Source organism: Rhineura floridana, chromosome 10 (genome assembly GCF_030035675.1).
Source record: "Rhineura floridana isolate rRhiFlo1 chromosome 10, rRhiFlo1.hap2, whole genome shotgun sequence".
NCBI lineage: Eukaryota > Metazoa > Chordata > Lepidosauria > Squamata > Rhineuridae > Rhineura > Rhineura floridana.
This window is the reverse complement of record NC_084489.1, coordinates 15,997,808-16,024,273: the sequence shown is the minus strand read 5'-3', so window position 1 is coordinate 16,024,273 and position 26,466 is coordinate 15,997,808. Positions and strand designations below refer to the sequence as shown.

Genomic DNA, 26,466 nt, shown 5'->3' with positions numbered 1-26,466 from the left:
CCTTCGCTCAGTCTCTCTTTGCGGCCCACAATGAGCCACGTGGGGCAAGGGTCAAACAAATAAGTGGTCGGTCTCACAGTAGAGAGCACCTTAAGAACATAAGAACATAAGAAGAGCCTGCTGGATCAGGCCAGTGGCCCATCTAGTCCAGCATCCTGTTCTCACAGTGGCCAACCAGGTGCCTGGGGGAAGCCCGCAAGTAGGACCCGAGTGCAAGAACACTCTCCCCTCCTGAGAGTGTCCACCTTGTCCACTTCCTCAGAGGGAAGAGGCTGAAACCGATCCCACCAAACCAGATCGCAACTGATCGCCTCTGGCCCGCTTCCTGTGTCCACGGCGTGCGGAATTACGCTCTTCAGGCGATCGATTTTATCAGCAAAATGTTTTGCAAATGCGTCACAGGAGGCTTTAGAGTGCTCCATGGGTTCCTGGGCAGCTGGACCGACCAGGCTTCGGACCACTTGGAACAACCTCCTGGGACAACATTCTGCAGATGCAATAGAGGCAGCAAAGAAGCCCTTCTTTGCTGCCTTTGTTGCCACTTGATAGGCTGCTATTGCTGCTCTAACCAGTGTCTGATCGTCCTCGGAGCGAGACTTCCGCCACCGGCGTTCTAGCCATCTCACCTCCTGCCTCAAACCCCGCAACCATGGTGTATACCATGGTGCGGTCTGAGTTCTATTCAGGGGGAGAGGACGTTTCGGAGCCACCCGGTCTATTGCCCCGGTGAGCTCCCTATTCCACTCTGTCACCAAGGTTTCGACCAGGCAGCCTTCAGACAGCTCCAAATCTCCCAGCACATTCAGGAATCCAATTGGCTCCATCAGGCGCCTGGGGCGGACCATCCGTATCGGTCCCTGTCCCCTGCGGAGGGTGTGTGGCAATAAGAGGTCCATTTTCACCAGATAGTGATCTGACCATGACACGGGGTTCGAAGAAATAGCCCCCATTTTCAGAGCACTACCACCACCTCCATAATAATAATAATAATAAATAAATTTAATTTCTGTGTCGCCTATCTGGCCAAAGGCCACTCTAGGCGACATACAAAACAGTTAAAACACAATGAGATAAAATACAATAATACAATAAAAAACAGTATGAGAATAATACAGCAGCAACAATATTAAAACAGGGTAGGAGGCATTTCAGTCACAGTAATTAACCCTCCCCGGAGATCCCAAAGGCCTGTTGAAAGAGCCAGGTCTTTAAGGCTTTATGGAATACATTTAGGGAAGAGGCGTGCCGGAGATCTTGTGGGAGGGAGTTCCAGAGAGTGGGGGCCGCCACTGAGAATGCCCTCTCTCTTGTACCCGCCAATCTAGCTGTTTTTGTCGGCGGGATTGAGAGAAGGCCTTGAGTGGCTGATCTTGTCGGGCAAATACAAGGTCGAGAGACAAATACAAGGTCGAGAGCATGACCAGCTACATGGGTGGGCCCACAATTACTAAGGTGCAGTTCCCAGGAAGTCATGGTTTCCATGAAATCCCAAGGGGCTCCTATGAGATCCGTCTCAGCATGCAGGTTAAAATCCCCCAGAACCAAAAGGTTGGGGGAGAGAACCCGCACAGCCGAGATAACCTCCAGCACCTCGGTCAGGGAGTCAGCTGTGCAGCGGGGTGGGCAGTACACAAGAAGAATCCCTAAACTGCCCTTAGGGCCCAACCTCCAGTACATGTAATCAACAAACTTGGTCTCGTGGAGAGGGGGTCTGGCAAAAATCAAGGACCCTCGATAGATAACTGCCACTCCCCCTCCCCGCCTACCAATCCTCGGCTGCTGCGCATACTGGAAACCGGCTGGACACATGGCCCCAAGCACAGGAGCTGAGGCCTCGTCCAGCCATGTCTCCGTAATGCATATCAGGTCTGCGTTCTCATCCATGATCATGTCATGGATGAGAGATGTTTTCCGTACCACAGACCTGGCATTACACAACAGCAGTCGAAGATTGGTTGGAGCTGTACATCCCCCAGTAAATTCCATTGAACTCAATAAGCATGCAAATTATCAAACCTGCCTTTCTCCTCTTTCCCCTCTCCTCCCTTCTTCCACCCCAGCCTTTCTTCCCGCCCTCTTCCTCCTTCCCAATCCCTGCCCCATAGTCAGTTTCACTTATCCTAAATATGATTGCAGGGGAGTAAATCCTGCTGAACTCAATAACCATGCAAATGCTGAATTCATTATCACCAAACTTGCACAGCAACCCATTTCTTATCTCCCAGACTGAAAAGCAGAGAAATTCCCTAATAGGCAAAAAAAAAACCTTGCAGTTTAAGAACGTACCTATAGCCAACACATATATTTCTATCAAATGTTAAAAATCAGGGAAATTGGGCAGCTATAGTGAATGCACCAGAGGAGCAGGAGACCTGACCTCCTCTCTGAGATATTATACTGCCCTACAAAATCTTCCAAGCTACACAGGAAGTGGATTGGACTGTGAAAGACCAACCCAAATTGTGTTTGCATTTTTACACATTTTACACATTTTTTGGAGGGCAGATAGATATATCTGTTGGTTATAGGTATGTTCTTAAACTGCAAAGGTTTTTTTGCCTATTAATGAATATAACATATATCTTCAAAATATAATAATTCACAAAGTTCCCTGCATCCAGCAAGGCACCAGTACAGAAGTTGCTTGCAGAAAATTTCTGAATAGGAAGATCAATACACAAAAACCTTCCCATACACAAAACCTTAAAGCCCTAAATAAAATACAAGACAAATGCAAATACATAAATCCACTAAAAGGAATTTCTTCTATTCCCTCCTACACGAATAAATTAAAATCCCATTACCTAATTCAAGGTGACAAGGGCCTAATTCTTGCTTCCTAGCAATAACAGCTCCTTTCCTCTCCAGCACTCTCTCTTATCTAAACCCAAAAGCCCCTTATGGTTTCCCCTCCCACTGGGTCAAACCAATAATCCATAGGGTTCACACCAGCCTTTCCCAACCCGTGTGCCTCCAGATGTTGTTGGACCACAACTCCCATCAGCCTCAGCCAGCATTGCCAATGGCTGAGGCTGATGGGAGTTGTAGTCCTACAACATCTGGAGGCACACCGGTTGGGAAAGGCTGGTTTACACCCACATACATTATATGTCATCTTTCATGCCTGTACCAGTATGTACTAGTATGTTGTTTTTTGAAGCATGCAAACTCCCTTCTATATGAGATCTGCACTTTGACACAAATGTGAATCAAAGCTGAGATGGAGAAAATCATTGGCAAGGTAGTGTGATTGCTGGTGCTATCATGGTGCACTGCTATCTGAATTTAATCCTGAGCATGCAGTGTTGGAAGTAGAGTCCTTCTTTGTCCTTGTTTTCTGAAGTACAGGGTGCCTTGTTTCTTTAGGCATTGTTGAAGCAGCAACAGCAGGAGAAACTTCAACCGCATCTTTATTCATTGCCTGCCAATAATTCTACTTGATCGTGGGAAGTACTGATGGGTTCTTAAGCTTAACCTTCCAAAATTTGTGAGTGGATCATTAGAACCCCGTTTTGTTTTATTACTAATGAAAAAAGGAAAAGGTGACCCTGAGGAGAATAACTTCAAAGTATGACTTATATGTGCCACAGAAGAAAGCAAATCAGAAGAAAAACAAACTGGAAATCTCCTGAGCTTTAAAATCTTGATGATTTTCTAGGATGATAATTCACAGGGTTTTTAAAAATTAAATAGCAACCTCTGCAATAACATTTATTTATTTATCTAAAATATTTCTGTCCCATCTCATTCCTTGCTAGAGACAGCTTAACAACCAAAACTGGAATCAAAACATTTCCTATTAAGGAAACCAAGTTAGAAAAGGGGGGGGGGAGAGAGAGGGAACCAAAAGCAAATGTAATTCCTGTCCTTGCTGATTTCAGATTCCAGCTGGCCAAATATCTTGCAACCCATCCTGAAAGCTTTCAGAAGTGTGTTTAGGAAGATTTCCTCCACAAAGCCATTCCACAACTCCAGAGCCACCAACAACAAAGCCCTGCTCCTTGCTGAAGCTCAGCTCACACAGCTCACCTCACTTCACACAGTGATGTAACATGGATCCAAGATACCCAGTGCAGAATCTTAATTAGTGGGGGAGGATATACGAGGAGAGGCTATCCTGAAGGGATGCCGCTCCTAGAGTGTGGAGGCTTAAAGATTGTAAGCAGGACCTTGAATTGAGCCTAGCCAGTACATCTTTTGCAGAATTGGTAATATATTCTCCTTCCTCATCACATCTTCCAGGAGGTGGGCAACAGTGTTTTGCACCAGTTGGGTTTGTCTTCAAGGGGCATCCCATCAAGGAGCATATTGCAGTAGTCAATCTCAAGTTTAAAAGGCATGGATTGGGGTGGCAAGATCCTTCTACAAGAATGGACATAGTCTGTTCCAGTCTTCCCCTAGGTTAGAGTCCTCCTCATGGTTTGGATTACTCTCCCATCAACCACAGTCAGTATAGCCAATAGTAAGAGATGATGGAGCTGAAGTCCAAAGCACCTGGAGGATACCAGGTTGGGGAAGACTGGGCTCTGCAATATAGGCAGTAGTGGCCAGTGTAGTGGAATAGAGCTATCGAGCTGCCATCCCAACATTGGCATCATTGCAGCTTACGTATGTGGCTGGGCAAGGCAGAAGGAAGGCCAAGGCTGTATGGACACCAGTGGAGCCAATCTAACACTTCTGTGGATGTGTCTATGCAGCCCTGACCTCACCACCACACTGTTCTGCCCCATCCAGGTAATCTGCAGTGATGCTGGTGTCAGGAGGAGGGCTCCATGGTTCTGTCTCATCACACCTGAATATAGGTGGCTGATACAAGGCGCCTCTGGTTTCTACACCTCTGGTATACTGCTGAAAGATTTGAAGTACTAAGAGTAATTCCCCCTTAATAACCTCTGCATGCTGATCAACTGCCAGGGCTATCATAACAGGTCAGAAGATCAACTGAAAATTATCAAGGGAATATGCTTCATCCAGATATGCCTGAAGTTACTCTGCCATTGTATTCTTTGGACCATCGGTATGTTCTGATATAGTTATCAGGATTAAAGGTTAACCATTTCTTAAAATTGGCAAGTGCACTTAGCATCATACCCTGGGGGATAGATCTGTGCAACCAACTTGCTTTTAACTAGGATGCGTATTTTCAGTTCCTTCTTCCATGATTACTTGTTTCAAATCAGACTACGAAGCTGAGTGCTCCAAATGTTCATGCTGTGTATAACTCTGCTGCTGTCACTGCCAACAGCACAGCACTACGAACAGAATCGTTTCTTATACATGATCCAAGAAACTTCCTGTGCCTCAAATCAGATTATGATTGGCTTGAAACAGCATACAGTATGACATTTCATAGCAAGTGCATCTTGTTTTAAAATCTTCCTCACAATATAAAAAGCCTATTGTACTTCAATAAACTTTTACAGCAGATTTGATTTGGATTCCATTTACATCACTTAAATATTATGCTAACTAAACTGTAGCAAGAGCAACATCCAGCTGATGTTCTAGGAATTTTGGGAAACTTAAGTTTTCAGTTTGTGAGAAAAGAAGCTAATTCATTAAGCCACTGCACTCTCTGATTAGATTATTAAAGAAATGACACTTAAAGGTGTCATAAAATACTTAAGCCCCAGGATTTTACTGTGGAGATACTGGGAGTCGTCACTGAAATATAGGAATCTGCTTTATACTCAATCCCACCATTGGTCCATCTTGTTGATGTTATGTGCCTTCATGTCGATTTCGACTTATGGCAACCCTACAAATCAGCAACCTCCAATAGCATCTGTTATAAATCACCCTGCTCAGATCTTGTAAGTTCAGGTCTATGGCTTCCTTTATGGAATCAATCCATCTCTTGTTTGGCCTTCCTCTTTTTCTACTCCCTTCTGTTTTTCCCAGCATTATGGACTTTTCTAGTGAATCATGTCTTCTCATTATGTGTCCAAAGTATGATAACCTCAGTTTCATCATTTTAGCTTCTAGTGATAGTTCTGGTTTAATTTATTCTAACACCCAATTATTTGTCCTTTTCGCGGTCCATGGTATGCACAAAGCTCTCCTCCAACACCACATTCCAAATGAGTTGATTTTTCTCTTACCCACTTTTTTCACTGTCCAACTTTCACATCCATACACAGAGATCAGGAATAGCATGGTCAGAATGATCCTTACTTTAGTGTTCAATTATACATCTTTGCATTTGAGGACCCTTTCTAGTTCTCTAGCCCAGTATTATTGGCACTGAATGCGAGCAGCCCTCCATGTATAAAGCTCTGTGGTAGAGTCCATGCTTTGCATGCAAAAGGTCCCAGGTTAACTATCTCTGGCATGCCCAGTTCAAAGGGATCCCAGGTTGAAAGTGATGTGAAAGACCCAGGGCCAGCCCTACCATTAGGCAGAGGGAGGCAGCTGCCTAGAAAGTTAATTTAGAGGAGAAGGTAGTGATGGCAGTGTTGGGAAAGGAGAATATTGAGGAAAACAGCAGCACTTTCTGTCTCTTTCTCATACTTTTGGGGTGTGAGGGTACCAGTGTGCTGTAGTGGTTAGGATGTTGAACCAGGAAGATCAGGGTACAAAAGCCCACTCAGCCATGAGGCGCACTGATGGACCTTGGGCAAGTCATAGCCTCTCAGCCTAACCTACCTCACAGGGTTCTCTGCAACACTGGTGCATCTGAAGCGATGACTGACATGATTGCCTAAAGCACCCTTCACCAACTGGATACCCTGCAGCTGCTTTGATCTACAACTCCAGTCAGCCCCAGCCAAGATGGCCATGCTCGGTGAGGCTGATGGGAGCTGTAGGCCAAAACAGCTGGAGGGCACCAGGTTGGCAAAGGCAGGCCTAAAGTAATGGGAAGGAATTGTTTCTAATGGAAGCAATTGGCGATATTAATCCATGGTCAATTTATCCTGATCTCCTTTAATGCCCAGACAAAACCTATCCTTTCTGTATAATCGGGCAAATGGCTTCTCTGGAATTCATTAGCAAATCATGTTATGTCTGAAACTCAGTTTACAGTATTAAATTAGTTTCTCAGGGCCTATTGCTGAGACAGCAAGAGGGCTGTTGTTTAGAAAAACAAGCACTTAGTTGTACTGTTTAGTTTCGTTCCCTGGTAGCAGAAGAAGGTTTACCATTTAATTAACCTCATGGGGCATGGTGGGAATGGATGGCAAATCAATAATGAATGTCATTACAGTCACCTTGTGCAACTGCAGTTCTGTTTTTTGAGGGGTGGGGAGATAATGAGTCGTGATTTCTGCAAGAACCCATTCAGTGGTAGGCAGGTGATTAGTTACTCAGCTCAGTGCTCGTGCTGCCACTGGAGGTATGAAGCAACCTGGCTGCAAATGTCTGTGAGCAGAAGAGCCAGGGGACTGGAGATGCAAGATGGAGGACGCTCTTTATTACTTTATCATGCTATTTATTTTCATCTCAAAATCCTGGGATTCCGTTTCAACGACAATAAATCAGTACATCAGCAGCTATTTCTGCTTAACCATTGGATTTCCAGTTTCTCCCACTTTCACGAGTGACATTAAGAACTCCTTTGTGACACGTTTGTGTTTAGGAAGGGAGCAAATGAGGTGTGCAACACAATAAACAGCCAGTTTTGCATGTGAACAAAAGTTCCTAGAAACGCGGCTCTTCCTGTACTTGCGAACACGTGACATCGGAGCATAGGAAACTGCCTTATGCCGAATCAGACCATTGGCCCATCTCTATCTCAGTATTGTCTACGTTGACTGGCAGCCACTTGCCAGGGTTTCAGGCAAGAGTCTCCGCCAGCCCTACATGGAGACACCGGGGATTGAATCTGGGACCTTCCACGTGTAAAGCAGATGCTCTGACCACCAAGCTGCCCTATGACTTCCAAGGTGGTCTTTATTACCTGCTTGATGCCATTTTGCCATAGAAAAGTATAGGTGCAGTTTATCTTTCTGGGTACGTGTAGCTCCTCCTACTCTAAAAAAAACCCCAAACACTATAAAGGGCACAATTCAACAGGAACATCAGCCTATTGAAAAGAAGGGTAACTGCAGAAAAGCTGACGACTCCCACTGAATTCATTGGAACTTGCATAGGGAACTTCCCATTGCGTCATGCCCTTTTGTATTCTTAGAAACATGTCCATCATTTTGTAGGCCGCTGGTTCTCTTGCTCTATGTTAGTGCTCTTGTGCAGTGACCTTCATATAAATGGTGCTCGCGAAGAGAAGCACCCAGCTGGATTATGCTCCAAAACATTAGCACAAAAACTACAAAATCCAGGTTTGTGTGACAGCATTGCACAGATATGGGAACACATAAAAACCAAACTCTTGCAAAAGAGGGCTGAGTGCATCTTGGAAGATTTAAGGTGTCATGGAAGTTCTCTAGAAGGGAATTTTGAGGGTTTTAATGCTGACTTGAAGCATATGAGCAGCCTGAGACATTATAATTAATTTGTCAACCCTACTGTTTCCTGCTGTTGTCATCACCATGCCAACAGAAGGACTGTAATTTTTTCAGGTGTTCTTGTTATTTTATTTTTTAAAAAATAGTGTTAATCCAAGGGCTGCAGATTTTGTGTAACCCCTGTTCCAGCCCAGCTACATGGCAAATAAAGGCATCACCCAGATTGTAAACATTGCTTTAATCTTTGGCCATAACTGTTTCAATCCCCACACCTCGGTAGCATTCCGCATCTACTGAGTTAGATTAATGGCCATCTAGCCCAGTGCAATGATGGGATGAAGTTCTCCAGGCATTCAAGTTGCAATCTCCCAGCCCTGTTACTTAAGATCCTTCAACTGAAGATGCCAGTGAATGGCCTTTTATTTATGTACAGCACGTACCATTGAGATACCATTTCTGCTACTTCCCATTCAAAAGGACTCTAAATACCTTTCCTCAATGCCTATGGCTTTGGCCCAGTTCAGATATCATTATAGTTTAGAACTATGCAAATTAGACTGGGCAAGCCTTAGGCTTATGCGCTCACTCCTTTCTTATCTCTCCTCCAGCGCAGCTATGAGGAGATCAGTAGCACTTCTAGATTTAAGATAACCGCAGTTTGTTGTTCCACCCAACTAAGGCAAACTAGGCAAACTGTGGTTTGTTTAACCTAGGGATGGGAAAACTGTCACCCTCCAGATATTATTGGATTCACATCAGACCTAGCCAGCATGTACAATAATCAGGGATGATGGGAGCTGAAGTCTAACAACATCTGAAGGGTCATATGTTCCTCCTCAAACTGTTTTTCTGATCCTGGCTTGTTTTGATAAACCATCATTTGAACTAACCACAGTTCCTGGTTTGGACATAACAAACTATGATTAGCTTAAACCCAGAATCAGATGCTTCCAATTTCCTCCTCATGCTATTATGAAGGGCACAGTAGTGGCTACCTTCCAGCCAATCCCTGTGCTCTGTTGTACGGTGGCAGCAAGAATTACAAGTGGGCAGGCCTGGCTGCAGGTTTTGGGGGGTCCTGGGCTAACTGCCCTCACTGCCCCCCAGTTTACTTTATCATGGGTAGACAGGCTGCCTGGGGGGCAGCAGCAGCAACCGTGCTCAACAAAGCCCTCGCTTCTGCTCGCAGCTGGCTTGCCCAGGGTTGCCTATGTAGTGCTAATCTGTGGTTAAGCACCATGTCTGAACTGCGCCTTGCCTTATTACACATTAAAAACCAATATGAGAAACAAAACAAAAAAAGGGAGATAGGAGAAACTCAAGATGGCTACCTTAAATCTCTAATTACGTGCCTGGTCGCAGTACTCAGCATACTGGGGCAAGTGCCAGGGCCTAGAGGCCCTGTCAGGGCTGGCCATCAGGCCTTCAACACCACCAGCCAGCTGCTTGCTTACACTGGCAGCCAGCAGGGAGTAGGGGGAGGTACCCAAGCAGTGATACTGAGCCATCTCTGTAGGCAGGGCCTGGGCTGTGTGGAACTGCCATTGGAAGGAACAGGATGCCCTCACACGTTTCATCAAAGTACAGCATGATGTAGATGACCTGGTTGTGGTTTTTGCACACCCACTCTCACTTTGAGGCAGGTCACGAGAGCAGCATCCCCTCGGGTGCTGTCCTCAGCAGGCATAGGTATGGAGGTGCCTGGAAAGGATGGCCAGCCACCATTTCCAGTTTCCACTAGTTTGCCCTGAGCAAGTGAGGAGGGTGCCCTCTCCCACACCTTCCACTCCATCATTATGCTCTGCTGCCAGCCCATCCAGCCTCTCCAGGCACCTCTGCCCATATACCTGCCTGCTTTAGGACCGGGGGGCTGAGAAAGCAATTGCATCAATGTCAGGCAGCAGCGAGCAGAAGCGAGGGCTTTGTTGAGCACGGTTGCTGCTGCTGCCGCCCCCCCCAGGCAGCCTGTCTACCCATGATAAAGTAAACTGGGGGGCAGTGAGGGCAGTTAGCCCAGGACCCCCCAAAACCTGCAGCCAGGCCTGCTCACTTGTAATTCTTGCTGCCACCATACAACAGAGCACAGGGATTGGCTGGAAGGTAGCCGCTACTGTGCCCTTCATAATAGCATAGTTAGCTTATGGGCAGAAGCATGAAGAGTAAGCCTATAGGTCTCATCTGCCCCATCTTTCTCCCAGCAGACACTGTAACAGCTCCCCTGCAAGTCCATCTTTCTGGCGGAAAAGCCTCCATAAACAATATTAGGACAGGCATCCTCTATTTGAAGGGCTGGCCAGTCCAAGACCAGAAGCCTAAGAAGGGAAAGTAGGGACCTTGAAGGTGTGCATCAACAGTTAAGCACTTGGACAACAGGTCACTGGGACACAGTATTCTCTACTGCGTATTGCATTTCTATATAAACTTATAATTTAAAACAGTAATCATTTCTAAATTTGAATATATACATAAAATCAACATATGGAACATATGCATCTCTTTTTTTTATGATGCATTTCCTCTATTTCAGCAATGTGTAAGTGGGCACTCTAAGGTAGATATTGGCCATGCATTGGCTGGTGCTGATCTACAATGCAAAATTGCTAATGAGTCTGAATTGAAAGTAATATCTGAAATTACATTCATTGTACACAACTCAGGTCAGCAGGAATTGCTTATAATTAGGAATCTGATTATAGGCCATGTACTATGAGCTTGCCAATTGCAACAATTTTTTGTTGTATTGCAGCTCCAGAAATTGAAACGATCACTCTCTTTCAAGACCAAGAGCTTACGGAGTAAAAGCGCAGACAACTTTTTCCAGCGGACCAACAGTGACATGAAGTTGCAAGTAGATTTGCTATCGGAAATCAGCCCCAGAACTGACCAGCTTCCAACCTCTGAAAGTCAAACTTCCACTCCAACCAAAGTCCATTCCCAACAGGAAAGCAACAAGACTCACATTTTCCAGGAGCACATCTTCAAAAAACCTACCTTCTGTGACATCTGCAACCACATGATTGTTGGTAAGAATGGTGGTGCTTCTTCCTAAGCACCTTTTATGGCCTTTTCCAGGGATGTGATGAAATTCTAGTCCATACTCTAGGCAAAACAATCCATTTCCTTCCATGTATTTAACACAATATTTATTTTGGAATGAATTCCTACTAAAAAGTTTGTTATCCCTTGAGAACTGCAGAGCTCTGAATCTGCCCCTGAAAATACCTCTCTCCCCATGCCTCTTCCCATGTGAACCAGCCTGGACTCTGCATTCTTCATCTGAGGTCCTTCTCTGTGCTACCCGTCTCAGGAAGGTGTGGAGGGTGGCAACATGAGAACGGACCTTCTCAGTTGTGGCTCTCTGCTTGTGGAATGTTCTCTCCAAAGAGGCATGCCTAGCACGATCGTTATCTATTATTACTCAGGTGTTTGGCCCTTAATTTGAAGGGCTTCAGCTACTGGTTGCCTCTTTTAGTGTGGCAAGCTTTGCAAGACCTGCCTTTTCTTTGTACGGATGTGTTTTAGGTGTATTGATTTGGTTTGTTATCATTCGTTTTATTGTTTTATTGTCGTTGTAGGTTGCTTTGGGTTGCTTTTGTGAGGAAAGCAACAAATACGAATAATGATCTTAAAAGCATGCTGGATAATAGGAAGAAATCCAGTAGCTATACTGACAGATTGTCTTTACAATTTCACATACCAGTCATAAGCAGCAAGTGTCAGTCTGAAATTATGGCTGATTGCAAGCCCTTGGACCCAGTCTACAAGTTTGCACCTAATTAAGATTTCACTTGAAAACTCAGGCTTGTAGACAATACTTGTGCAGCTTAATTTTCGTACATGTTCATGAAATTTAGAAATGAAATTCTAAAATTCATCATAACAGTCAGCTGCCTGGCTATCCTGCTCCTTCTGTGACATCAGAGCAGCTAGACTAATGAGAGCTGTATTATTTATTTATTTATTATTTATGTGTTTCTTTTACTTCTTAGACATTTCATAAACACGTTCTTGGGCTGTAGGCTGGGTGGATGTGATAAGTTTGGTTGCTAGACTTCACAGTTACATCTGTGTAGACCAGCTATTTTCCATTGGATGATATTAACATCTCTATGCCCTGTGATCATATGAGTGCTTAAGATTTTGCTACAGGATGCAATAAAAGATATTGTCTTAGATCCAGTGAAAGGAAATTAATTTCCCCTTAACTCTCATGGGTTTCCATTGGACTAGTTATGCATTTGGTCACTTGTAATCATCTGCTGACTAGATCAATTGGCCAGTTGTGACAAATTGTGGTTTTGTAACGTGAGTGAGGAGCTGTATGAGATGTTGAAAAGGGCTCACAATTGAATAAAGAACCATGGTGGGTTTCTGCATGTTAGCCAGAGCTAAACAAACATTGCTTCTTATAAAAATAATGATCTGCAAATTTTAAGAATACATCTCTAAGGTCAGGCCTGGCACCAGTGGGTGGCCAGATTGGGCCCTGGCCAAGGGCCCTTGCAGCCCAGAGAGACCCCTGAGGGACCCCTCCTTAGTGTGCTCTGCAGCATTGTCCAGGCTGCAGGACTCAGTGACCTGACGCTGCCACGGATCACAAACCCCCAGGCACCTCTCCCCAGTACAGGCCTCACAGGGCTTAACTCAGCTTGCCCGTTCCACCTACCTGTTGTGTTAGCACAGCATACATGCCACCACATGCTGCACTTGTATGCCTGCCATCACCCAAGATGGCAGCGGGGATATCCCTAAGGGGTTGATGCACCTGCCACCTTATTAAGTGATGGCAGGCGTGCACATGCTGATGCAACAGGTAGGTTGGGCAGGCGGGCTGATTTAAGCCCCACACCGCCTGTATCAAGCAGGGGTGTTCGGCCTTATGGCACTGCAGGCCCAGAGGAGGCTGGTGCCCAAGGGCTGCCCAGGGCTAGCCATGTCTAAGGTTCTAGAACCTAACATCATTAACAATGTGCTTCAATAGGAAGATAAAAGTATACCAGATTGGAATGATCCATAGAGTTATAATGGTGTTGAAAGAGAGATGAAGTAAATGGCATCTGGCAGGAAGCTAGAAGAGGAACAATGAGTATACTCTTGAAGATTAACTAATGCAAAGATTTGTAAGCAGATCCTTTCTTCAGTGTATGTGATTCAAGATGTTGGAACATCTCACAATGATAAGACTGATGTAAGCAAAGAAGTTAAAAACCATTTGGCAAGGTTCTTCTGTGGTGTGGTCTAACTCAACCATTTTTTACCCAAACTGGGGAGGTAAAACTTCACTTACTTATAATTTGTCTGCCAGTTGTTGTTGTTATGTGCCTTCAAGTTGACTACAACTTATGGCAACCCTATGAATCAGCAACCTCCAAAAGCATTGTCTGCCAGTAGTAATGAGGAAATCCCAAAGCCCTAGATTTTATATGGGGCCCAGGTAACAACTCTACCCAAATTTAGGAATATTCTTCTTCTTCATTGGATTTCCACCAAACTGCTTATCAAGGCCTTTTCAAAATCAGCAATTCATATCAAGTAAATTCAAATCTTGGAGAACACTGAAAATTTCCTAGAAATAAGAAATACGTCTCCTCTATACTCTTCTCAAATATATATTGGGAAATTGTTACTTTTAACATATTTTCACTATATTGAGCAAATTTTGATAACAGTGAATGTAGATTTGAGAGGAGAGTTTGAAATTTGCATAGACTGGGGCATACTCCCCCATTTGAAAATAAAGTGTATAACATATATTCAGAATTGTGTAATTTAAAAATGTACTATGTTTACTTGACTATTCAAATTTCAGTTAAAAACACTTATGAGAGCTTTACAAGATGGTCAACTATTTTTTTATTGGTGTTCTTTTCAACCAAGATTCAATGAATGTCCATTGTAACCTTCTTACTCCTAAAAATGTACATATTTAGCCATTGTCCTTTCAGTTGTCTTTGAATCATTACATCACTCATTGGATCAATTAAAGGACAACCATGAGGTCTGAGGACAGAAAAATACAGGCAACAAAATGCATTCCTTTGCTCAGTGCACTCTAAAAACCATCACCTCCTCGACCCTTACATACATGTGCCCTGATGCATGTGCAGCCCTTTGAAAGTCAAGCACATGCCCAAGTACTTGTGGAAATGGGAGAAGATGCAGAGGAAGAACAGTGTTCTTTCAGAACCACCACAAGTAAGCACACAAGTTGCACCAATAAAAGCAAAGGCTGGATCCGGAACAAGAGAGCAGTTAAAATACTGCAGGTTAGTATAGGGCTGGATCTTAGGGCTGCATATAGAGGCGTACTGCACACATATGCAGCCATGACATTTGTGTGATTACATTTGTGCACGCCAACAAAACATTTCAGATCCTGTTCCATAAGTGTTTGCCATTCAAAGTGAGTAGGCAGCGGCGTCACTAGGAGTGCGGAGGGCAGTGCGGACCTCCGGTGCGCGCCTCCCAGGTGCATGGATGGGGGTGGCTGGCCTTGTGTGCACGCACACTCACCACGCGCTCCAGGCTTCACCGCCAGTGAGCGGGTGCCTGCTTTCGGTCTCGCCCGCCCGCCTCCGAGGAGGAGTTGGCTGCTCTGACGCTGACCCGGAGCGCTTATCGGCTCCTTTGCCAAGCAACAGCACGGGGCGGCGCTGCTCTGGGTGTCACCCCCTCATGGTGTCACCCGGGTGCAGTCTGCACCCCAGTAGTGATGCCCCTGTGAGTAGGGGCTTTACACTTTAGGTCCTGAACAAGCTGTGCTTGTTTTCAAAGAAATTCTGGGTCTTTGTGTTACTAAGTTCTCTGTGCAAAGGATTGTAGCCACGTCATTTTCTCTACCACCTGGTTCACACTAATCTTTTCTGGCCCTCTGGATGTTGCTGGACTCCCAACTTCTGTCAGTCCTAGACAGCATGGCCAATGATCAGAGATTATGGGAGTTGTAGTCCATCAAGGTCTGGAGGACCACGGGTTCCCCATACCTGCTTTACATGGTCAGGTACTGACATATACAATTACATTAAAATGCAGTACTGTAAATCTACTCTTCATTTCAAATGAAAGTAAGGGTTTTCTTGGGTTTTCACCAGAGATTTCTACTGTCTAGCCCAGCCTTTCCCAACTAGTGGGCCACCAGATGTTGTTGGACCACATTTTCCATCTTTCCTGACCATTGGCAATGCTGGCTGAGGCTGATGGGAGTTGTGGTCCAATTAGGGTTACCATCATTTTGTCATTTCAAAAAGAGTACATTTGGCTTCGATAAGTGAAAAGAGTACGCTGTTGCACCATCTCAAAAAGAGTACATGTACTCTTAAAAAAGTACGGTTGGTAACCCTAGGTCCAACAACATCTGGTGGCCCACTAGTTGGGAAAGGCTGGTCTAGCCTGACCTAATAATAGGCAAATACAGTGAGAATGCTGTATTTAATTTTCCCCATACTAGGAGCTGAGATTCTTGTTATGATCACTTGAACAGATTCAAGGTATCCACAAGGCCTACAAATTGCTTGATAGAAAAATTCCATGAAGCAGTGAAAAATGCCGATTTCTCAGGTAACTCATTAGAATAGCATTCAGTTTTGCAAAGGAAAAACGCAAAAAGCAGGGTATTTGGAGATGCAAGACAAGTTTGAAAGCCCAGAATCTCTATGACCACTGGAGTCTTTCCTCTTTTTTTTTCTTTAGCTGAAACTACCTCTGATTTATTATGTGAATTATTTATGGGCTACTAATATGCAGCTTCAAAAGAATGTAAAAGAGCTATGCTAGTGATTATTCCCAGCCAGCCTGCCTGCCTGCCCTGTCCAATATTCTTTCTAGCTTGGTTTAGTCATATTTTTCCATTCATCCTTGAGATAACATGTTAACTTTTTTAGGGTTTGTGAGGTAGGCAGGAGGCAAGATGCTATTTAAAAACCAATCTGGAGCAAAACTGCAAAACTAGCACTACATCAAAGCTTGAGGCTATTACTTTGATGAGCTCCAGCCCTGTCCTTTTTCCCTCTTTCTCTGAAGTGTCTTCAGTCATGTGTGTACAGCATTGCACTGAAGAAAATAACATGCCAGTACTTTGCACTGAAAAGAAATACATTATCTGTTGTTGTTTTCAAATCCTGCTACTCCTGAACTCCATTTCCTGTAGTGACTCAAATGGAAAAAATCTTAGCTTTCCACACATTTTTTGCATGCTGTGCCTCATAATCTATTTCAAATGCAAAAATCCCTAAAAAATATTCCCTCCAATTAATTGTTAAGTTCTGTGTGAGCATCAATCTATCCAGAATCAGTTAGACCAGTGGAATTAGGAGGAAAATCAAAAGAGAGATTACATAATAGATCTGGTTTCTTCAGTGGATGTTCTCTTAGCTTAGCTGGGAGAGCAATCATTCACTGGATATTTTGCAATGTAATCAACTGCAGTGTCATCTGACTTTACAAAATACAAATTGGTTTTCTTCCTCAAAATGTAAATTGGAAAGCAATAACAGATGCATATCCGTTTTTCTCATCAAGACTGCAGGAGCCCCTGAGTATCAATATTTCTCAAGGTTTAGAACTTGAACTCTATTCCTAATCCTTCTTTCCTACCTCACCCTGCCCCACGCCAGCATGCATAAACATTTCATTTCATAGGTATCCACATAGGCATTCTTGCATACATTCACATATGCACATCCTGTTGCTTCATGCAAGGATCTGTGGATTGGGACACTATCACGGGCATTCAAGGAGGTATAACAGGACACTTCTAAACCAGTGTGGTCAAATGCAGAAAAGGACAAGATTCCTGAACCTGACTGAGAACATTACAGCCAGAACAGCTTTGCCTATCCCTACCTGACAAACTGTAAGTTCCACATTTCCTTCTTCTATGCAATGATTAAACATGCAGGAATCATGTGTCCTATTTACCCTAACTCCGTACCCTTCCTAAAACCTACACAAGCAAAGAAACATAACTAAAACAAAGCAGCAGTTCTTCCTGAGCTAGACTAGAACAGAACAGAATAGCATGCCATCTGAAATGACCTTTTTCCTTTCAGAATGATCTTCTATTCATATACAAATGTATGGAGATTTAATTTATTAATGTACAGATTAATCACTTAAAATTTATATGAAACTGAACCACAGATTCAGATTCCATTTTCAGTGGCTGAACTCACTTGTGGTAGTAAGTCCCCACCCCAGTTAATTTGGGGGACCTTTGTAATCAGTGAAAGGTGTGTTAATCAATTAACTCAAATTCACCATCGCATACCTCGACATGAAACATAACATAACTCTAGCCCGATGCAGGTGTTCTACTTCTGCTTAAATGCTACACACCAGAAAAGAGAGCAGAGACAGGCTGACTAAGCTCTGCCCCTCCCATTGTCATCCCTGTTGCCCCCCCCAACTCATGGACAAGCGAATCTGAAACAGGGAGTCTCCAGTACTTATGAACGTTCCCAATGCGATTTAGAATCCTGTGTAACTGGGTTTTTTAATTACATGGGGAGCCTCCATGAGTACAGGAGGTCAGAGGTTGTAAGCTACGTGATGGCTCAACTCTGCTCTCCTTCCATCGGCAGGTGAAGGCAAACCTCTTCATCCAGGGCCTCTGTGCAAAGGTAAAATTCACATTTAATGCTCTGCCTGTTTGTGCCTCTGGCCCTGCTAACGTTCCCTGGTCAGAAGCATTCCAAACCCTGAGATTTCAAAGGTGGCCCCTACTGATGTCATGGGGGGGTGCCCTAGTGATATCATGGAGTGTGCCCAGGGCCTGTGCCAAAGGGTGGCCAGGTCGGGCCCTGGCTGAGGGCCCTTGTGGCCCAGAGGGGCCCCTGAAGAGCCCCTCGATAGGGTGGGGCCCCTGACGGGCCCTTCGATCAGGTGGGAAAGTAGCATTCCCCTTCCGCGATCCGAGGCAGGGTCCCTACCACTGATCGCAGGAATGGAGTTTCCAGGCTACCCACCTGCTCGCCTCACCTACCTCTCTCCCGTGTTCTGCTGCTGCGTGTGCTGTGTGCACAGGGCTGCCATCAACCAATATGGTGGTGGTTAAGGGGCTGATGTCCCTACTGCCATCTTGGTTGATGGTAGGCATGTGTGCACACATAGCGTACTGTGCATGCATGAACCTAAGCTTTGGAACTTCCTGCCTATTTACATTAGGCAGGCGCTGCATTGTACTCATTTTGGCACCTGCTGAAAACATTTTTTGTTTAGGGAAGCCTACCCAGGCATGCAGAAGCTATTGTGTTTTTTATCTGTTTTTAACACATTGTTCGTTTTATTATTATGAATGTTTTTAAATATCTGTCTTTAACTGTTTTTGCCAATAATTGTATTGTTTTAATTCCTTCTATAAACCGCTTTGAGGCTTTTTACAATAAAGTGGTATATAAATAAGTGAATTTCGGAGTCACTGTGGCCTTTGGGTCTCTGTCCCCTTTTAGGCACAAAGGAATATGCCTTATGCCAAGTACTGATGACATGGATTAGCATTAACTCTCCAGGATTGCAGGCAATAGTCTTTTCCAGAGATCGAATTTTGGACCTTTGCATGCAAAGCATGAGGTCTACCTACCACTGAGCTACAGCCCTGTTTTAAAAAGTATCTTTTAAAATTGTTCTTTTCAGTTCACTAATGAATGCACAGCATACTAGGGCAGATCCACACCATGCATTTAAAGCACATTCACCATACATTGAATCCCACATGAATCCCATCATGGGAACTGTAGTTTGTTAAGGGTGGTGGGAACTATAACTGTGAGGGGGAAACTACACTTACCAGGATTCTTTGGGGGAAGTCATGAGCTTTAAATGCAAGTTGGGTGTGCTTTAAATGTAGTATGTGGATCTGCATTACTTCATAAATTTGCCTGCATATAAATCATTTTAATTAAATTTTAAAATGGAAATAAGCTACAAAGTTTACTAAGTGACCATGGGCTATGCACCATCTCTCAGCCTTATTTGACCCTTAGGGTGAAAACAACAAGGAGAGATCATGACCACCCTCAGGAAGAAGGGCACACTTAAAATGTAGAGCAAATAATCATTTGTAAATAATCATTTATGACCATAGTGTGAAATCAGATACATATCAAGACATAGTATGAAGAAATATTTATATAAAAATGAAAGTTGTTTATTATTTACACAATCTGTAAAGATATTTATGGTGCAAGCCTATGCATGTTTACTCAGAAGCAAGTCCCAATGTATTCAATTGGGCTTAAACAAGGAAGCATGCACAGGACTGCAATTGATAAGGAACTTCACTCACCCAATCCAAAATTCAGAATCATGCCACTTCAAGCTGTTTTGCAACTGTTTTATACTTGTTTTATGGTTACTGGATTTTAAAAGGATGTCTTTCTTGTTGAGAGCTGCCTTGGTTTCCAACTCTACCTCACAGGGTTGTTGGAAGTATTCCATATACACACACACTAGGGTTGCCAGGTTCAGGGCCTGAGACTGATCCTGTATCTTTAGAAGAAAAAGTCAGCCAACTGCAGGTGTTCTTGCAACGTTGTAATGGGAAAAACCACCAAGTGGAATTCTCCCTTCTCCCTGCACAACTTTTAAAGATACAGAAGGCCTCTTCGTTGCCAGGCCCGGCCTCCAAGAGGTCTTCTGTATCTTTAAAAGTTGTGCAGGGGGAAGGGAGAATTCCACCTTGTGGTTTTTGCCATTACAGTGTTGCAAGAACACCTGCACTTGGCAGACTTTCTCTTCTCCTAAAGATACAGCATTAATCTCAAGCCCTGAGCCTGGCAACCCTAACACACACTGGAGATGTAAAAATACATACACCCCATATAACAGTTTATTGTCACAACCAGTTGGCCATTGCATAACATTTTTGTTTGAAAAAAGTATTAGTTTCCTGCCAAATAAAAGTAGTGACACCTAAGTAAACCCTGCCTAATTGCTTGGGGGGGGAGAAGATTTACAACACAACCCTTTTCTATGGACTCAAAAGTCCCATTGATTTTCAGCACAGTGCTGACCATGTCTATTCAAAAGTAAGTCTTAGTGAATTCACTGAGATTAACTCTCGGGTATGTGGAATTAGCATTACAGCTTTACTCCCAGAAAAGCTTTATGTTGGGAAGGTTTTCAAAATAAGTTAAGAATAAGACAAATAAACTGCCCTGTTCTAAAATTTAAACTTGTTTGACTCCTTAATTAGAAAAGTATAACACTGCAGCATGTACACTTTTAAAAATTTATGTTCAAAAATTATTTGAAAGATAAAATATATAATATGCCTTTTTGGAAGTAATTTAAAAACCTCTGCATGCACACTTTTATTATAACTAAAATTGTTTACTGTGTATGCCCACCAAGATCCTGCTGTGATCTTCTGTTGTAGTGCAATCCTATGCATGTTTACTCAGAAGCAAGTCCCAATCCTGTACAAAGTATTCATGCTGCTGAAAGCTATATATTCACTGAATTCCTGATGTGAGACAAGCAGGAAAAGGAAACTGTTCTCAGAACTTGAAATGGGGTTTAGGTATTGCCACGGGTCAACATATCTTGTCAATCACAACCCTGACTTCACTTATTGACTAATAACCTGAAAGGGCAGGGATTAGAGCAGCTGGTGCTAACAAAAGTTGTGGGGGGGGGGCTGACATTTTGGTTTATATCTTTTGAACCAGACCATCTAGAAACTTATTTTTTTAAAAAAATGAAAGCTAAGAGTCCAGAGATTAAGGTGACTTACCCAGAGAGGATCCCCAAAAACTGGAGTCTCTGGGTGAAAATTGGACACCTGGCAACCCTAGGCCCTGCCCCCCACTGGTATGTGACCCCCAGAAGGTTGCCAAGAAGGGAATGCAACCCTTAGCTGAAAAAGATTTCCCTCCCCTGATCAAGACCTTGAGGGTTTTGGTAGTCATAGAAAGGGGCAAGGAGGTACACAGGGAACTAAAGCCCTGAGTTAATCTTTTAGCAGGTGTTGTGCACAGACTTTCAAACATTTATTTCTCACCATAAGGGCTAGAAACCTAGCTTTTTAAACAAACAAAAACTGAAATTTTCAGGAAGCTGAATTCTGAACCTTATCCCACTTTCTGTGTTTTTTCTCATTGAAAAAGATCCCTATCCCACTCTCATTGTGCATAGGAGTGTGTATGTGGGCACATGCATACACACACAGAAGCCATCGCTTTGCCTTTCTTTGGTTATGTGCAAGATAACTGTGCGCTATAATTCCAAAGGTGGAGCAACGATTGCAGGTATGCTAAAACGCTGACTACAGCTCAGATGGCTGTCCTTAGCCATGCTGAAACTGAAGGAGAAAAGTATAGATTAATTGTGGGAAACTATTCACGTTTTTCTTGCTGTTGCTTTTCATTTTTTGTCTCCAGAGAAGAAAGCTCACTACTAATATTCATTTTTAATGTTGTTTCCAAAGAAAGATATGTCCCTAGGAAATAAGTTCTAATTTTAAGTTTGTTTTAGCATGCCTACATGCAAGAACACATTCAGCTGTTTCCACCAGGGATTTAAACGGGGGGGGGGCAAGAATCCATCAGGGCCTAAATAAAGCATTCCAGATAGTAACTGATGATCATAGAATTGGGGGGGTAGAACATTTTTATCTAAAATATTACCTGTCCTTTTCTAGCTGCTATGCTGCAAATGTGTTCATTTTTAGCAACTTGATATTATATTACACAGAGCCTGCTCCGGGGTGAAAGGGCCTGTGACAAGGTAGTGTCCAATACGCCTGCAGATGCAATCAAATTCTTAATTTTCAATAATGCCACACCCCAGAAATTCCAACATTTTGAGGGATTATGGGTTGAAAAGACATGGCAACCATCATTGTTTTTTTTACCCAGAGTGCCACTGTCCAGAGGCCCTGGCAGGCATCACCATTGCCAGCAGACCCTGGCAACTATAACATTAGCAAGAGACCCAAGCATCTGCCTGAAAATACCAGGTGGTGATGCCAGGCCTGGGCACATTTCAAATTTTGTAAAAGTGCTGGGGACACCAGTCATAAAATGGCTCCTATGGGGGTGTGGCATAACACAAATTAGAGAATAGTCATGGTGAATTTTTTTCCATAATTATATTTCCATACTAGAAAAGGCTTAACCTGCTGAATTTCTGCCTGCTATACATCTCTTGAAGGCATAAAAACCCTATTTCCCCAATGCCAACCATAAACCCAAAGCCTCGGTTGCCATCCTGTACCCACTTACCTAGAAGTAAGCCCCATTAAACAGAGTCTTACTTCTTCGTTGAGATGTTGAGGTGAGATACCATTGTACTGTAAGTTAACTATCCAGTGAATTCTTAACAAGTCCCCGGTCTTTAACTCCTGCGAAGCACAAAACATGCCTAAGCCTTATTGCAAAGTTTTCACATTTTCCTTTTGTGGGGAGGAGGATTCTTCAACATTCACCCACACTGATTGTGTAGTAGTATTTGCAGAAAATAATTTCTAGGTACTCCCATATCTCAGGTGAACCCATCACAGGAAAGATGCATCCTAGTTGCTAGGGAAAAGGGAAGGACAAACTATGGAGATTCCAAGGACTAGGAAAAAAGACAGAAGCAGGAAAAGTGTACCAGAAGGGAGGGCAAAAGAGCACCTCTTTAGGACCCCAGGAATTCCTATTGCCTGGTGTCCAAACAACTCACTTATCAAGTACAGTTCTAACTTCGCTTATTGGCTAATAACACTGATGGGCAGGAGCAGCCAGGCTGGTTCGTTTCACATCAATCATTTCACATCAATCATTTAGAAGCATAAATCATTTCGCTACATAACTTTCTTTCTAAAGCAGGCTTACTTTTTCTTTTTAATGAGCACCCAGATTCTGGGCTACCCACTAGTGATGTCACTGAAGGCATTTGTGGGCACCATGGTGCCTGTGAGCAATGGGTTAGTCTTGTAGTCTAGGTTAGTCTGTGGACAATGGGCTAGACCCCTGAATTAGTCAGTCTTTTAATGTCCCACAGATCTGTTATTTTTGCTACAGCAGACTAACACACAGCTACTCTTATGAGATGTTAAGACTTCCTCTGCTAATACATTTGTATGCTTTGTTATTGCTGCAAACAAAAGAATCCAGTTCCACATTTAAAATGAGTTCAAATTATATTGTATTTGAAAGAGCATGAGCTTTATTGATTTTTTCCATACAATCACCTTGGGCGATTTCTGTATAGTTGTCTTAGTGGCACAACAGACCTTCCACTCCTTGTAAATGTTTGCAGCTTACTAGAAAATCTCTTGCTGCAGCTGCATGGATGGGATGTGTTAGAATTCTTCCAGTTTTTCTTCCATACTAGATTAACGAAACGACAGAACAATTTTTAATTTTTTTTATTTATTGTTTGATTTATATCCCGCCCTTCCTCCCAGTAGCAATTTTTTTGCTTCCTGCAGCATCTCCAGCTACAGCAATTTATCTGCAGCCCACTGTCTGAATTATGCTATCATTTTCCCTTCTCCCTGGGAATCCCAAAAGATTCGCTGTCATCTGTTGTGTCCACTGTAATGATGATGGAACTCCACCTGAAATTCTGGCCCTGAAAATGTCTGCTAATATTCTCACAAAACAATGCAAGCAAATGCGCTCCCTTTTCTTTCTCTCTCTCTTTATTTCAAGTGAAATAGCCACAACCAGGTGAAGCTCAAAGATCGATGGAAGTGGTCCATATGTAGTCTCATACAAATGACTGATTATTCATTAATTAATAACAAATTACTACTACTACTGTTACTATTACTATTAGTTTCACCCAAAGAACTGGAAACACAAGAAAATAGCCAGCAGTGATGTTCCATAAGTTAAACTCACAGCACATAACATAACTTAGTTAATTTATGGAATTGACTGCCACAAGATGATCATAAGCTCAGGTAGCTTTAAAAGGCGATTAGATAGATTCATGGAGACCATCAGGTTGTCAGTGACTACTAGTCATAATAGCTATTTGGTCTATCCTGGTGTTGAGGAACAACAGGAGAAGGCTGATGCCCTCAGGTCCTGCTTGGAGGCTTGCTAGAGAAATCTGGTTGGCCACTGTGGAAAACAAGTTGCTAGACAAGATAGGTCTTTGATCTGATCCAGCAGAGGCTTTTCTTACATCCTTTTATATACAAAAACGTGTGCAAGAGTTCAGTCTGTGCTAATCAAAGTTGGTTCTATAGCAGTTCTCAGGCTTCCCTAAGAAGAGATGACAGCAAGGGAGCAACAACTTTGGATTTAGTTTCATTTTTCATGTGCAGTGTTCTAGCAATCTCACATGAGGTGTAAAACAGCCCTTCTGGGAGTGGAAGGGGGCCTTTTTAATCCAATCATCATAATATGCTTTATTGGAATTTGTACCCTTCCATGTGGCATATAGAGCCCTCAGAAATATAGCACAGAAACAAGTATGTTTTGGTGTGCCTTTTTTACTGTTATTAGTCCAATTGCAGTCATAAAAGCTGAGGGCAGCACCTCTGATATAACAACTGCAGAAAAAAGAATCCCATAATTTAGTGTACAGTAGGGCCCCGCTTATATGGCGGGTTCCGTTCCAGATCCCCGCCATAAAGTGGAAATTGCCGTAAGGCGGAACCCCATTGACTTTAATGGGGCGCGTCACGCGAAAATGATGTGAAAATGCCGCAAAAGCGGCTTTTAAAGAGGGGAGGAAAGCCGCCGCATTAGCAGAATGCTGGGAAGCGGAGCGCCAGGAAGCAGGGCCCTACTGTATAAGAAAAAGCCCTGCTAGGTCAGGGCAAAGGGCCCTCCAGTCTAGCATTTAGTTCTCACTGTGGTCAACCAGATGCCTATGTGAAGCCCACGAGCAAGATTTAAGCACAACAGCACTCGCCCCACCGACAAGTTGTATTCAAAGGCATGCTGCCTCCAAGAGTGGAGGTAGAACATAGCCATCATGGCTAGTAGCTGTTGACTCATAGCAGCCAGTCTAATATAGGGCGTTCCAAGTGTTCGATGCATGCCATTTCTCAAGAGCATCATGCCACCAATCCTTATAACATCTCTGTACGGTAAGTCACTTTCCTTGTTATTCCCATGTGGCAGTTGAGGGAGACAGATGCTGACTGGATAGTGCCTTGCCTAAGGTCACTGAGCTAGTTTAAGTTAGGGCCTTGCACTCCCAGCCCCTGTGTGACACTATACTAGCAACAACATATTAAAACGTATTCAGAAGGCACTTACTAAATGTCAGAATTTGTCTTGAATCAGAACGCTGGTGAGGAATGAAACTATATACAGTGGTTCCCTTTGGTGATCTGCTTTTGCTCAGGGAAACAGCATTAAAATATGGGTGTGCTTTGAATAACTGCCTCTTGTTAATAAGGGTAAAAAAAATGACCAGTCTCTATTTATGTGTGCAATGTGCATAGTATTTAAAATACATGAATACTAAATGATCATGATTACCCAAATTTAACGTCTGGATATGGCTCGGGCCAAAAAGAAAAGCAATAGTTTGCTACAGCTCTCAAGAGAAGAAGGCAGATTAGCAACTGAGCTGCTGAATGATCTCCATACTGTGAGATTTTTCCTTTAAGTCTAATGCCACTGTCTTGTGTTTGCAGACTGTTGAATTGATACAACTTCTACTTTTGGCTGGTAAGGGCATCGTTTCCTTGAGTTGCTGCCCTTCCAGCTGTGCTTTTATATTTGGCTTAGAGGAAATTCGACTGACAGGGCTACCTAACAGGCTGCAAAGTCTGATTTTTTTATCTAGAAGCTAGAGAAGAAGATAGGTGGGGGAAAAGGCCCTTGCTAGCTGGGGCTGATGGGAGTTGTAATCCAAAACACCTGCAGGGCATCAGGTTGAGAAAGGCTGTCATGCGTCATTACAAATAAAAGGTTTGTCTCACAAAAGGAAGGCTGAGTAAAGCCCTTTTTTTTTAGTAAGGAGACGGTATTATGAATATTGCAGCTGAATTCGTGCATTGTGTTTTGGACTTCTTGTTATATACATTTTGTCTTTATAAAACTTCCTCCCTTATGGAAATTCATGGACAATCATAGAGCAGACATAGATATCAACTTCTCAATCAGATTTTTAA

General features: G+C 43.3%; 1 protein-coding gene across 1 annotated transcript in view; it reads left to right on the top strand.

Moving 5' to 3' along the window:
• STAC (SH3 and cysteine rich domain) overlaps window positions 1-26,466 on the top strand; it is a 107,577-nt gene that overhangs the window by 38,977 nt on the left and 42,134 nt on the right. The window contains exon 2 of the mRNA XM_061586313.1: window positions 11,149-11,425. Coding sequence (XP_061442297.1) covers window positions 11,149-11,425 — 277 coding nt within the window. The remainder of the gene's footprint in view (window positions 1-11,148; window positions 11,426-26,466) is intronic.